This window comes from Triturus cristatus, chromosome 5_2, assembly GCF_964204655.1.
Source record: "Triturus cristatus chromosome 5_2, aTriCri1.1, whole genome shotgun sequence".
Classification (NCBI taxonomy): Eukaryota; Metazoa; Chordata; class Amphibia; order Caudata; family Salamandridae; genus Triturus; species Triturus cristatus.
This window is the reverse complement of record NC_140588.1, coordinates 53,438,074-53,451,888: the sequence shown is the minus strand read 5'-3', so window position 1 is coordinate 53,451,888 and position 13,815 is coordinate 53,438,074. Positions and strand designations below refer to the sequence as shown.

Genomic DNA, 13,815 nt, shown 5'->3' with positions numbered 1-13,815 from the left:
GCAGTAAGGAGGAGTGAAGGGATCCTAATTTGTACCCATCACCACCATCCTTTACGTTTTTAACCCTGGCCGGGTGGCCCAGGAATAAATTTAGAATTACGGACACACCCTAGTTAATTTGAATTTACACAAGCCGCATTTTACTTTGGTGATCTCACAACTTTATGTTTGTATTGTCTTCCCCTCCCTTATGCTCCACCCCAGGTGTTGGTCTGCGCAAGGGTGTCAGTTAGCAAACCCGATGATGAAGCATGTCACAAACTTGTGAGTGAGGGCAGTTTTACTCACTGAGCGCGTGCCACCACCGAAAGTAGTTTTCCTACCTCTTTTTTGTGTGATCTAAATTACGACTGGGGAGGACAGGGTGGGAAAGTAATCTCTATCCCCTTCTGTTTTTGTGCGATATACCCCAAAAATAAGGGCCAGTGTGCCCCATCTGAAACCACCATCTCAAATTAAGCAACAGCCTAAAATCCCTGAGATTTCCCTCCAGCGCTTCTTGTGTATTCCCACTCCGGACCCCTCCATTCAACCCTGACATTTGAACTGATTGCTTAGAGACTAAATACGTAACACAGTGTTTCTCTGAATGAACAGTATTTCCAAGAGAAAGCATTTCTGAGTATTTGATATTTTTTATGAACCATGTCACTCCAACCTATACAGAATATTTACCTTTTGAGTGCCATTAACTCCAAACTATGTTCGGAGTGTTGTCCTTAGCAGTGCATCACTACAATCTGTGATTTTTGTTATTCTGCTCTTATGCCGGGCTGCGGCGAAAATCTCCATGTGTATGTAACTGAAGTCAGCGCATGGTCATTGTATGCTGAAGCCTATTAGTGTACTGATGGTAAGTACCTCTTCTTGTTATTTCTAGTATATTGCATCATCGCAAAACCAGAGGTTCTGGTCCAGTGCATATCTATTTCGCAAACAAAGAATGTCTCTGGAGCGACAACATCCTATTATGTAATATTGCCCAGCTGCCAAGCGGATCTAGTAACAAAGGTCTCTCGTTTATTATATTACCCCAACCCCTCTTCCCCCGGTGGACAGTGGGTGCTATAAGATGTCGATTCCTAGACATGTGCTGTTGTCAGGAGTGATAAGAGGCACAGCATTGGCTCCAGTGTCGTCTCCACGGTTGGGACCAGGTGAGTGCATGACACCTAACTGCTGAATGTGTACAGTTCATTTACAGGTATTTACATTCTGGTGCGTGTTAGAAAAAAATGACATCCTACAGCCTCTTTTCATATTCCATGTACCCCAAGAAGATTTTCACATAATTCACTTTACTTTCTCTGACTGCAAAGTGAGAGGAGTGTATAAACATCAGTTCCCAAGTTAAAACAATTAAGCAGCAATTTGTTCACAGACAGCCTACCATTTGGCCACCTTCTTTGAAGAACAGTAAATGTGAACAGATAAATACTTAATGTAGAGTCTTTTTTATTTATTGCTTAGAATTTCGCCCCACCAGAAACTGGCTCATGACCCGACCAGTGGGTGGTGACACGCAGTTTAGGAAACGCTGTTACAGGTCATCACAGAAAAATTAGAACTTCTACAGTCACAGCGTCTTCATACTGATTTAAGTTAAACCAAATTTCAGCCGCAGCCGGTCCTTTGGGGCTGAGGGCCAAGGCCCCCCCCACCTTGTGCCCCTCATGATCTGTGTCTGTCAGGCTGAACAAAGGCAAGCCTGACCGACACTGTTCATTTTCAGGTCAGGCAGCCAGGAACCAGACATATGCTAAATGTGCAGGCTCCTGACTGCCTGAGCTGAACTTTGCTGGGCTGAGGAAGTCACAGCTCCTGTGGGCGTGACCTTCTCAGCTCAGCAAAGGTACCCGAGACCCTCCCCTCAGTGATGACGGGTAGCGTCACTGATTGCCTCACATCTGGGCGCTTCAGTTTTATGCCCTACACACCTTAACACATGGCCCTGGTGCTTTTGAGATCCCAGTATTGATGCTAAAACGGTTTCAATGCCGATATCTACGACTACGGGTGATGCCAAATCATCAAGGCCCCTACTGCATGCGATGGAAAAGAAAGGGTTAATGCAACCCTTCTATTTAAGATGTTCGAGAGCGAGGGGTTGGATTCCATGGAAGGATCCCTCTCATCGAATGAATTTACCAGAAGGGAATGGATCACTTTGATGAACAGCAACGTATCGGCTCACTGGCAAGGCTGACAAAGGTGTCACTAAGCACTGAGATTCGTAAAAAGCATTTAAAAATATCCCAAACTGTAGAGCCAACTCAATGGCAAGATCTTCAAAAGTTTAGCAGTAGGGGCGAGTTTACTATAGAAAACGGAAAAGAGGCAGGATTTTTTACATTCAATTAGTGCTTGTAGGGGGCTTTAGGGTTACAACATGATATTTATGTAGACACATTTGTGGTACAAACAAAAACAAAATAGGGAGTAGAGAGGTACCACTCGTCCGAGTGGTGGAGGTGGATACTTCCTCCCGGTCAGATGCTAATAAACATAGGGATCCACCCGTTGGTTGAGTATGTCAAGAGACTCCCACAAGAGGATTATATGTATCCCACAGCCGTAGAGAATACAAATCAGTTGTTTAAATACCCCTCACACACCAAAAGGGCCCTTGATGTCATGCTTCATCATAGGGGTCTTCCCGCCCCTCTACGGGACGGGGCGTGCTACGACCTACGTCCACGCGGGAGCACTGTTATAAATGAGACGACTATGTGTGATGCGAGGGTGTGAGAGGAAGGGTCAGGAGTGGATGGAAACGTGAATTAAAAGAATACCTGGCTCTTTGGTCTGAAGAAGTTTATTATACCGTTTGAGCTGGTATTAGTAAAATGGTGGGGGGAGGAGGAAGTATGCCTAAATGAGCTGTGCCTCCTGATGGTGCCGACATGTTTCGAAGCTTCCCCAAGCTTCTTCTTCAGGACCTTAAGGATCCCTTCCTAAAACTCACAGTGATGTGTTCAAATGAAAAGAGTGAATAAATCAATGTAGGAAGAAAATAACCTCCTATGGTTAATAATGCCTAGATAGGTCTTACATGGTCCATTAACCTAGAAAACAAAAAGGGAGAAAAGCCATACGTCACGTAGATCGAGGATCAATCCATCGTGTGTGATTAGTGATCTGAAAAGGAAGTGATACAATAATCTCCTCTTAACGCTATCCATAACGTTATCACGTGATCTGTGGTGAAAATACTGTGTAACACATAGACACCGACTTTAGACACACAAACATATAACAAAAAGCACACACTCTAATCTGAAAGGAACAGAGTTCCTAAGTTCTAAAAATACCCAACAACAATGGTAATCCATGCCAGTGGGAACACGTTAGAAGGTAACAACATACTTGCTGTAAAGAGAAAATTGCCTCATGAGCTCGAAACCGGGTGGTGGGATTGCCCACTCGGCTATCTAAATGGTAACAATTAGAAGAAACAAGAAAACGTCCCATCGGTCATGAAAATGGCGTGGAAGTTGTCCGAGAAAGGAAATCCCTACAGGTACCGGCTGTGCCGTACTTACGAATCCCTGGAATAATATCCCGCCAAATCAACCACCCCGGTCGGCTCCGTAGATGATACTGAGCGCGAGGGTGTGGTTTTAAATAGTCCCTTCAATCAAGGTTTAGCGCGCGAAAATGGTGGTTGCACCCTTGCGCGTTCGCCCGCTAGCTCTGTGCATCCAGGGATTCGTAAATACGGCACAGCCGGTACCTGTAGGGATTTCCTTTCTCGGACAACTTCCACGCCATTTTCATGACCGATGGGACGTTTTCTTGTTTCTTCTAATTTTTACCATTTAGATAGCCGAGTGGGCAATCCCACCACCCGGTTTCGAGCTCATGAGGCAATTTTCTCTTTACAGCAAGTATGTTGTTACCTTCTAACGTGTTCCCACTGGCATGGATTACCATTGTTGTTGGGTATTTTTAGAACTTAGGAACTCTGTTCCTTTCAGATTAGAGTGTGTGCTTTTTGTTATATGTTTGTGTGTATAAAGTCGGTGTCTATGTGCTACACAGTATTTTCACCACAGATCACGTGATAACGTTATGGATAGCGTTAAGAGGAGATTATTGTATCACTTCCTTTTCAGATCACTAATCACACACGATGGATTGATCCTCGATCTACGTGACGTATGGCTTTTCTCCCTTTTTGTTTTCTAGGTTAATGGACCATGTAAGACCTATCTAGGCATTATTAACCATAGGAGGTTATTTTCTTCTTACATTGATTTATTCACTCTTTTCATTTGAACACATCACTGTGAGTTTTAGGAAGGGATCCTTAAGGTCCTGAAGAAGAAGCTTGGGGAAGCTTCGAAACATGTCGGCACCATCAGGAGGCACAGCTCATTGAGGCATGCTTCCTCCTCCCCCCACCATTTTACTAATACCAGCTCAAACGGTATAATAAACTTCTTTAGACCAAAGAGCCAGGTATTCTTTTAATTCACGTTTCCATCCACTCCTGACCCTTCCTCTCACACCCTCGCATCACACATAGTCGTCTCATTTATAACAGTGCTCCCGCGTAGACGTAGGTCGTAGCACGTCCCGTCCCGTAGAGGGGCGGGAAGACCCCTATGATGAAGCATGACACCAAGGGCCCTTTTGGTGTGTGAGGGGTATTTAAACAACTGATTTGTATTCTCCACGGCTGTGGGATACATATAATCCTCTTGTGGGAGTCTCTTGACATACTCAACCAACGGGTGGATCCCTATGTTTATTAACATTTGTGGTACATTCAGCAAGAATGTTTGTTCTGGCATATTGTTAGCATGCAGGCAATGGCAACGCGAGGTTCTCGTCTGTGTGGAGCCACGCCCACAAGCAAATGAAGGCACACCTTTGCCCATATACAAGGTTCCATAGTGCTGAAGCAAGCACATGGATAAGAAAGAGACCTTTGACCCAGGTTGGCATCAGAGAGGTGGCCAACATTTACTCTCCCAGACCGCCTTTGAGGGAGGGCACAGAGTCTTTGGGACGCCTGCCCAGATAGGAGGAGCAGACATAGACTGCACTTCACCAGGTTGGGTTTCCTGTCTCCTGATGCAGCTGCCCCAGCACAGACAGAAGGTCCGTCATTAACTGAGCAGAGGCACCCTACCTTTTCCCTAGAAGGGGGAGGGGCATGATGGCAAGCATGTTTTCAATCAATAGGATCCACGTTGTCAAATCAGGTGCACGCCTCTGTGCCTTCAAATAAATAGTGCAAAAACAACAATTGATGGACAGAATGCAGAACAATGTCATACATTCACACCAGTACAGAGATCTGGGCCTAAATCCATCGTTTTTTTGCTCACCATGCCATTCCAGGTTGAACCCAGCCATATGCAAATCAGTCTTGACCCTGTGCCTCATGGGAACAGTCCAGCCCGAACTGCCAAGCCAGGTCCTCCCTGGACTGGAAACAAGCATCCTAGGACCGGTTTCGGGGTTTCACCCCTCTTCAGCCAGGATAGCTTGATTCCAGTGGCATGGAGAGCACGGGACTCACGTCTGAGCATACCCGTCCCACTCGGGGTGACAAGGCAGGGTATGCTCAGACGTGAGTCCCTTGCTCACTTTGCCACTGGATTCAAGCAAGCCTGGCTGAAGACGGCTGAAATGTCAGAAACCGGTCCTAGGAAGCTTGTTTCCGGTCCAGGGAAGACATGGTTTGGCAGTTCGGGCTGGACTGTTCCCATGAGGCACAGGGTCAGACTGATTTGCATATGGCCATGTCTGAACTGGGGTGGCAGAGTGGGCTAAAGAACAGTGATGGATTAAACCCAGATCAGTTGACTGGGGGTGAGTGCTTGCAATGTTCAACACTCCGTCCATCATTTCCTTTGTTTTTTTCTTTGTTCAAATAAATAGTGGCAGGAAAAGGATTCACAACCATGGGTCCTAAGACCCGGAATGGGCTCCCTAAAGAGCTATGAGGTGAAGAAAAACAAAAGCATCTTAAAAGACAACTCACAGCATCAACCAGTACATCGTTTGCCGTTGTTGTCAGCGCCATTAGGCCGAGATGCATTTTTTCTTGGCTGAAGTCTTGGCCCGAAGAGACTCTGTTTTGTTAACTGGAGAGTGTACAAAACGCTTGTAAACCTGCTGATATGTATTAGGGGAAAAATGACCTGTATTTACTGCAACAAGGGGATTGTAGTGCTGGAAGAACCAAAATGTGCATGTTATTCCCCAAAAACTCGTAACTGAGTGGGATTTATTACATTCTGACCCAGTGGAGTTGGATATTACAAGGTATGAAAAAATAAATCACTCCAATTAGCAGGCACATGAAATGAAGGTCTCCTGAGGCAGTTGCCCCAGCAGACAGTAACAGAGGGGAAGGTCTGTCATTAAATGAGCAGGGGCACCCTACCTTTTCCGTTGACGGGGGGGGGGGGCACGATGGCACCTGCTAAAACAGGTGCAGTGTGGGAAAGCACTTAAACCCAGTGTGGCCTTAAAAGCTTCCTTAAGCCGGTGGCCAGGTATAGCCAGGCATCGAACTGCGGGTGAACCGTGTGTAATCGTGTGTGCACATGCTAACTAAATACATCTACCCATTAAGGTAACAATGTGGTGTACCCAGTTCAGTGGCGCGAGCACCTCTTAGTGGGCCCGGTTTGTTTTCTGCCAAAATATTTGGGCAAAATTGTTCAGGAGTTGATAGACTAAAGTTGAACAAAACTCAACTTACTGAGAACATTACCCACATTTTTGATTATCTGCAACGCAAAGCAGAGACAAACTAAACTACTCACAGCACATCTCTAATGAAATTAGCATTTCATTATATATGTTAAAAAAATAGGGATGGGAATATAGTGGGAGCTTTGTTATAGCTGGGAACATTTTATGAACATTGAATAAACCCAAATCTATTTTAATAGAAAGGAGTGAGTGCATTTGCCACATTAGAAGGTAAATGCTGTAACTTCACTTGCTTTATTTTAAATCATGGTCACTCGTGTTTTCTAAGAGCTGGTCTGTTTAAATGTTTGATTGATGGGTCTGAGTTCCAGTACATCTGTTTGTAAATGAGCAAATTCTACAAAAAAAGCAAAAGGGCTTATAAGGTCTGGCGTGCCCTTACGTTAACTCCAACTATGTCTGGACGTTTCAAGAGAAAACAACAACAAAAAAGTGATATTTTGTGAGATCCTTGCCAAAACGGGCACAAACAAATGCCCCATTTTAAGAGAGATATCTCAAAACAAAGACTGCCTTGACAATCATCCAGATGCTCACAAAACAGTCTAGCTGAACCATGAACAACTAAAAAGTGCACATCACACAAGCAGGTTTTCAATCAATAGGACCCACGTTGTCAAATCAGGTGCATGCCTCGGTGCCTTCAAATAAATAGTGGCAGGAAAAGCATTCACAATCTTGGGTCCTAAGACCCGGAATGGGCTCCCTAGAGTGATTAGGTGAAGAAAATCAAAGCATCTTAAAAGACAACTCACAGCATCAACCAATACATTGTTTGCCATTGTTGCCAGCGCCATTAGGCCGGGATGCATTTTTCTTGGTTGAATCTTGGCCCGAAGAGCCTCTGTTTTGATAACTGGGGAGTGTACAAAATGCTTGTAAACTTGTTGATATTTATGAAGAGAAAAAACTGCCCTGTATTTACTGCAACAAGGGGGTTTTAGTGCTGGAAGAACCAAAAGTGCATGTTATTTCCCCAAAACTCGCAATGGAGTGGGATGTATTGCCCCCAATAAATTCTGACCCAGTGGAGTTGGATATTACAAGGTATGAGAGAAAAAAAAAAAAATCACACCAATTAGCACGCACATGAAATGAAGGTCTACTATTGACCCAGGCTAGCGTCAAGGGCGTTGGGATATAGATGGGGCCATCTATAACAAGTAGGGATGGTTCTCTTTCATCTAGATTTGCAGGAAGCTCTAGACAGGAGAGGTTGCAGGTAAGACCATAGCTGTGGTGGGGGGCCCTGGCAGTGACGGGGGCCACCTCCAGGGCTGTGGCGGAGTTACAGGGCGATCTGGAAGCAGGCCGGTACCAAGGGTACCTCTGCGCGGCACCATAGGGGGTGCCTGAGCCAAATCCGAGGAGCCTCATGGGAGGGTCCTGGAAGCCGTGTCGGCGCCCCGCTAGTCCTGCGGGCGGTTGTGGGCCTGAACAACCGGGGGTTTGCTATGCGACGCTCCGCCCCGGAAGGGGCGTGAGTAGAAGTTACCAACGGCACGTGATCCTGTAAGAGAATCACCTGGATGGCAGCAAAGGTGGGGTTCGCCCCGGTGCTGCCCGGCTCATCAGGCAGCCCAGTTGGTTGCCTGCCCTTGGATCGTCCGTAAGATAACCCACCCATTACATATTGGAATATGTAATAAACCTGCAGCAAAATTTTACCCAACCTAACAGTCTGTGTGTGTGTTATTTGGGTATGTATTCTGGGGGAGGGGGGACTGAGGGGTGCCAATGGCGATACTTTGAAGGTCTATGTCGGCCATTTTGAGTTTTGCGAGGATACAATTTGGGGTGTATACTCCAAGTGTCCCCCAAATTTTGCACTTCCCCGCCCCCAAGCATAAATTTCACTCGGAGTACATGCCCAATTTCGTGCGAGGGCAAGCAGCAATATTTCAGGCTTTGCAGCACAGAACTGGGAACAACAAGTACTATTACAGGGTTATTCCCCACTCCGTGGTGTGGCAGTCAGAATGATGAAATAAGGCAGCACTACTTAAAAGTGACCTGATGCATCAGCAATTCTGGGTGCAGTGTCACTACATCAGTTTACTTTGGGGCTAGTAAAGAGCCCCTAATACTGTTACCTGTATATTTTCCCATGCACTGTGCACTTAAATGGAATCCATGATATAATTACAGCATGTCTACCAAACTATATGTACATGAAAACGGTGTATAAGCGAAAAGTAATAATGCACTGATATTGCTCTTTTGCCTCCTACTAACTTTAAGAAGCTTGCTAAAACGTGTCCTGCCAATCAGGTTGAATACAATCTAGGTGACTATAGATGACTGCAACTTCTTAAATGACGGCATCTTTTTTTCCACACCCTCACTCCAAGTATATAAATCGAGCATTTTTCAACACCTCAGACTTGGCATGCCTGCAAGAAGCTCCAATGATCATATTTTGCCATTTAAAAATAAATAAAAAAACGTAGTCTTAAATGAAAGCACAAGATGTCATGTCGCACCAAGAGATGCGCCTTGGGTGCAGCAAGATAGGCCGCTCAGAGGCCAGCGACTATCAGAGCTCCCAATCGAAAGAGGCATATCTTACATGGCCCCTTTTGCGGCCCCTCCCCCTGTGCCACAGATCAATGACCCCACTGTCGTTCCAACCAACGGTGGCCCAGAGATATCAAAACACGACGCCCGGCAGCTGCCTGAGGTGAAACACTGCTTGCTGCTGCTAAGCAAACTCTGGCGGGCCTCTGGCAGAGTTAGCAGAGGAATGTGGTTATCAAGTCCATTTCACCTAATCACGAATTTACCATAATTAGCACAGCTTAGTATGCAAGGCATGAAGATGTGCTCTGTAAAAATAAGGGGACGGGTCCAGTTGGACATTGAAGCTAGTGTGCATACCAAGTAGAATACCTCAAACCGGGTACAAATTGTGAATGAGTGCACACCCCCCCCCCCCCCCGGAAAGGAAAAGATGCGACTCGTCTTTCATGCGCCTTCCAGTTCCACATTGCGCTTTGCTAACCGTTACTGTAACCTAAATCATGCCCGACTCTTACTTTCAGTCCTTCTGCGAATGACGTTGTGGGCCAGGAGTAGAGAATGCGTTTTTCGTATTTAAACAGAGAATATTAATTGTTACGATTGTTTACGAGTATGGCTGATGCAGGCGTCACCTTGATAAATTCTACAGTTGAAAATGTGCTTCAACTCACACAAGACTTGTATACAACAATCCAGGAGATGGTCGCAATACATTAAAGGTGCGTTGCATTCTCAAAGTAATAAGACTTTTTTAGTGGAATAATTATGAATTTATCGGCGTTTTTAGTGTCTCACTTGTCAATCTCCCGGTACTTCCAGCGCCTGCTGATAGCTTATGTCACCTTCTTCGGTTGGATTGGAACAAGGTAAACATAATAGTGTTGAGAGAGCAAAGGCAACTTCTGGACAAGGTTATTTTAACTCCACGATTTCTGTCGCCTGCCTTTTGTGGGATTGTGTGAATAACTGCAATCTTGTCTGCACATTCATCGCATAATTAAAGTAAACAAACACATGTGTAAATCGCCCGCCACCACCCAATCAATGCCCACTCACGAACTGCAACAGAAAGCACGTCACGCGAATTGAATATCGCTAAACATCTGTCTGTCACATTTCGTTAACCGGAAGGCACTTGGAGCCTACGCCTCGACGATCCATCTGTGTGTTGGCATAGCGACACTCCGGTGCGCTCTGTTGTGCAGCAGGACGGGGCTTCCACACACTACACTGTGGGAGTGATCAGATAACGTATGGTTTACTCATCAGTTGGTGTGTTTGAGGTGCAGTGCAAGGGAGGAAGTGTACACACCTGGGATAGGTACACTTGCATAAGCACGAGACTGTACCCAGGTAGACTACGGGCAGAAACATGTCCACTGTGCCCAACGGAGAGAGCAGGTGTGTAGGGTGGCAGGAGGGGCGTGTGTGCACCGAAACTCGCTGACAAGGTTAGCTAAACTTGTCATGCGAGAGTCGGCAGACTCCAGGGGGTTAGTCGCCAAAAGTGCCGCAGGGGCACGGGGCCGAGTGATCCCGAATCTCAGGTATCTTTTACTACTCGCGCATTGGACAGGAAGACCGTGTACCAGGGCCCATGGCACACCTGCTGCGACACAGCCTGTTGTGTGCAGGAGCTGCCAACACAGAAAGCTCCCCCACACAACTTCCGCGTACCGTAGTTTTCCCAGGGCCCCACCTCTGTTGTTAAAGGTACAGCCCTGCCTCGGTGCTGTCTCCGCTCTCACAAACCTTGCCCTGTGTTTCACGCTGCTTGCTTAGCAGGAGCCATGGTGATGTTGCCAGGAAATCTATGCCTGCAGCAAAAACGAGTGCGCATTGTTTTCGAGATGCGTGCACCGTATTCGTAGCTTTCTGTGCTCAGAGGGTGGAAGAAACTGAAAGGCGTATCATTTTGTGCCACGCGCCCGGATTTGTGCGCCTTCCTTGCTCTATCAAACCAGGCTAATCTGGTTTCCCCACACCTCCCTCCATTGCTACATCACCCCGAGAAACAGGGAAACCAAACAAGAATACTGAAAACACCCCATCCAACATGGGCCACAGACACACACGACGTAAACGTTGCTTTTGGTGTATAGTAGCAGCATCCTCACACCCGCATACCCTATACGGAAAGTCAAGAGTTGCACTTTACGATTTATACTGTACACCGAAACTGCGGCCAGGTAGTGAGCCAGGCTGACCTGCCTCCGCTGACACAGACTGTGTACGAATGCAACTCTCCCCCACCCCCATTTCAGGTTTCAAGAACCTTTCTCCAGCCAAGTACAGAGCGCAACCAGCAGAGCCCGACAGCATTGCCAAATACAGACAGTGGACATTACTGATACACCTGCGAGGGAGAAGGGAAGAGCGATGAAATTAGAGGGGAAATGCACCAGCAGGAAAAAAAAGTGAAGACAGACAACTAAAAGGGTATCAATTGAAGAGTAAAGAGAATTACAGAACTGGGGGTGCAACGAAAAAATAAATGTAGAGAGAAATAAGTGAACAGATTCAGTCGTTAGGTAAGGGGAAGTGGTGGTCCATAAAGCAATAAAAGGGTGAACGCTAAGAGGCAGAATAAGATGAAAAACAAAATATGTGCTGAATGTGAGCGAGGAAAGAGCCAGAAAGGTAAAGCAAAGTGAGCAGTATCGATACTGGAGAGAAAAAGAAGGACGAGGAGACAGGGGGAGAAGGGCCGAGGGTGCGAAGTTTCGAGAGGAGCCTGCAGGTGGGCTGGGCGGGGACACTGCTGTACCTGACCGACTGTTGGGAAAGCGAAACTTCACTTTCTGCCCAGCCGAGCCTGTTGAACGAGGGGGGCTGAGGAGGCACTCACCGGCAGGTCCACGCTGACGTCCGTCCCGTCCAGCAGCAGCACCCGGCAGCAGAGGGACGAGCGGCCGTCCCCGGCAGCCGGGATGTGGACGGCGGCGCCCCCGCTCACCACGGGCGGCAGCAGCGAAGAAGCCGAAGCGGCTGACACGGGGGTCAAGCCCGCGTGCTGCTGCCGGTGCTGCCCGAAGCCAGTCCGGCCACCGCCGTCCGGCTCGTCCCGGTGTGCGCGGGGCGCCGTCTGCGCTGCCCGGTAACGCTGCATCGACCGGCGGCCAAAGGTCCTCCGCAGGAACCGGAGCATTCTCCCCTACTCCAGTCCGGCGCCACCCCGGGACCGCAGAAGGGTGGGCCCCTTATCTGCCTCAAGTTGCGCGGCAATAACACGCTGTCACCTCAGGCTCGTAGTCCAGGCAGGGAGAAAAGTACCAGGAAACTGCGGCTGCACAGAGCTCCAACCCCCACCGAGCGGGGATCATAAAATCAAAGGCACCCAGGAGCGCCCAGCCCGGGTGGAGAGAGCCGCCTGCAGGGGAAGGGCAGCGCGGTCACAGCGCCGACGAGCCACGCTTGGCGCAGGTCGGGATCCGAGGGGGTGTGTGAGCGCCAGAGCGAGTCCGCGGGGCTCTCCCTCGTCTCTCCTCCTCTTCTCGCCGTCTCCTCCTCCCCTTCTCAACCTGCGGCAGCCGGGAGCCCGCACAGCGCCGAGCTCTGGCTGCGGCACAACTTCCTCTCTCCTGCCCGTACAACCCTAGGTGTTTCCTCCTTCCTTGTATGTTTTTGTCGTTTTCCCTCGATGCTACTTTGTTTTCGGAGGAGAACCTCTGCAGCTTCAGCGAGTCTCCTTTACGATGTCACAGTTTAGGAGGACATCCCCGCGCACTTGAGACGAGAAGCGCCCACCTGTGTCTTCTGAAAAAATGAAGTCACTGAAGCCCGCTGTGATACAACTTTACGAATCCTCAGCTAAAAATATTTGTTAAGCTTGTACACACACATTAATCAAAACATACTGCGTTCTAGGGTGGTATTTGTTTCTATTTTTTTAACCCTTAGATTATCGGTCCCGCGATCTGCTTCTCTAAACTTCTCAGACGCACCAATTAGACTCTCTCTTTGTTTATCGCAGAGAGGAGGCGAGAAGCAGCAGCGCACCTGTGCACCCGCAACCACCTGCCATACATTTATAGGAAAGGGACTCAAAGTCGCACAGAAAAAATAACCGGTCTATGGGCTTGTTCTTGGTACAGAGTTATGTTTTTATACTAAATAACATGATCCCTTTTCGCAAGAGAGTATACAGGTTTAAATAAAAAAAAAACACAACAAAAAAAACACTTGCTCTGTTTAATTAGTTCTATTCATCCACTTTATGATGAGAATTTATAGAAGCCAGTGAAGTTTAACTTAACCCCTTGTGTGCTAAGGCCCAAACCCCCGCGAAGTCCTTTTCTGGATGTTAGGGGTTGCTTGCATTACACCTTTATCATTTTATTTCCAAAAAAGATGTCCACACCAATATTGCAAATGTTTTCCAATATTTTGGGGCCCCTAAAGGCACCCGAGTTTTGTAGATTCCCCTGGAGGGAACAGGGGAAATCACCAAAATATAGCTAAATTGTATGGGTTTTCTTAAACGGAAAAGGGGAAAAAAGTGCTTGAAATAAAGCATATTACTTTCTAAATGGCAACAACAAAAGGTTTGCTGTACTAAGA

The 13,815-nt window shown here is 47.2% G+C and overlaps 1 protein-coding gene across 1 annotated transcript in view; it reads right to left on the bottom strand.

The window, feature by feature from the left end:
• Positions 1-13,170, bottom strand: part of EPB41L4B (erythrocyte membrane protein band 4.1 like 4B) — a 729,970-nt gene extending 716,800 nt beyond the window's left edge. Inside the window, exon 1 of the mRNA XM_085606843.1 lies at positions 12,104-13,170. Coding sequence (XP_085462969.1) covers positions 12,104-12,403 — 300 coding nt within the window. The 5' untranslated portion in view covers positions 12,404-13,170. The remainder of the gene's footprint in view (positions 1-12,103) is intronic.
• Between the last annotated feature and the right edge of the window lie 645 nt (positions 13,171-13,815).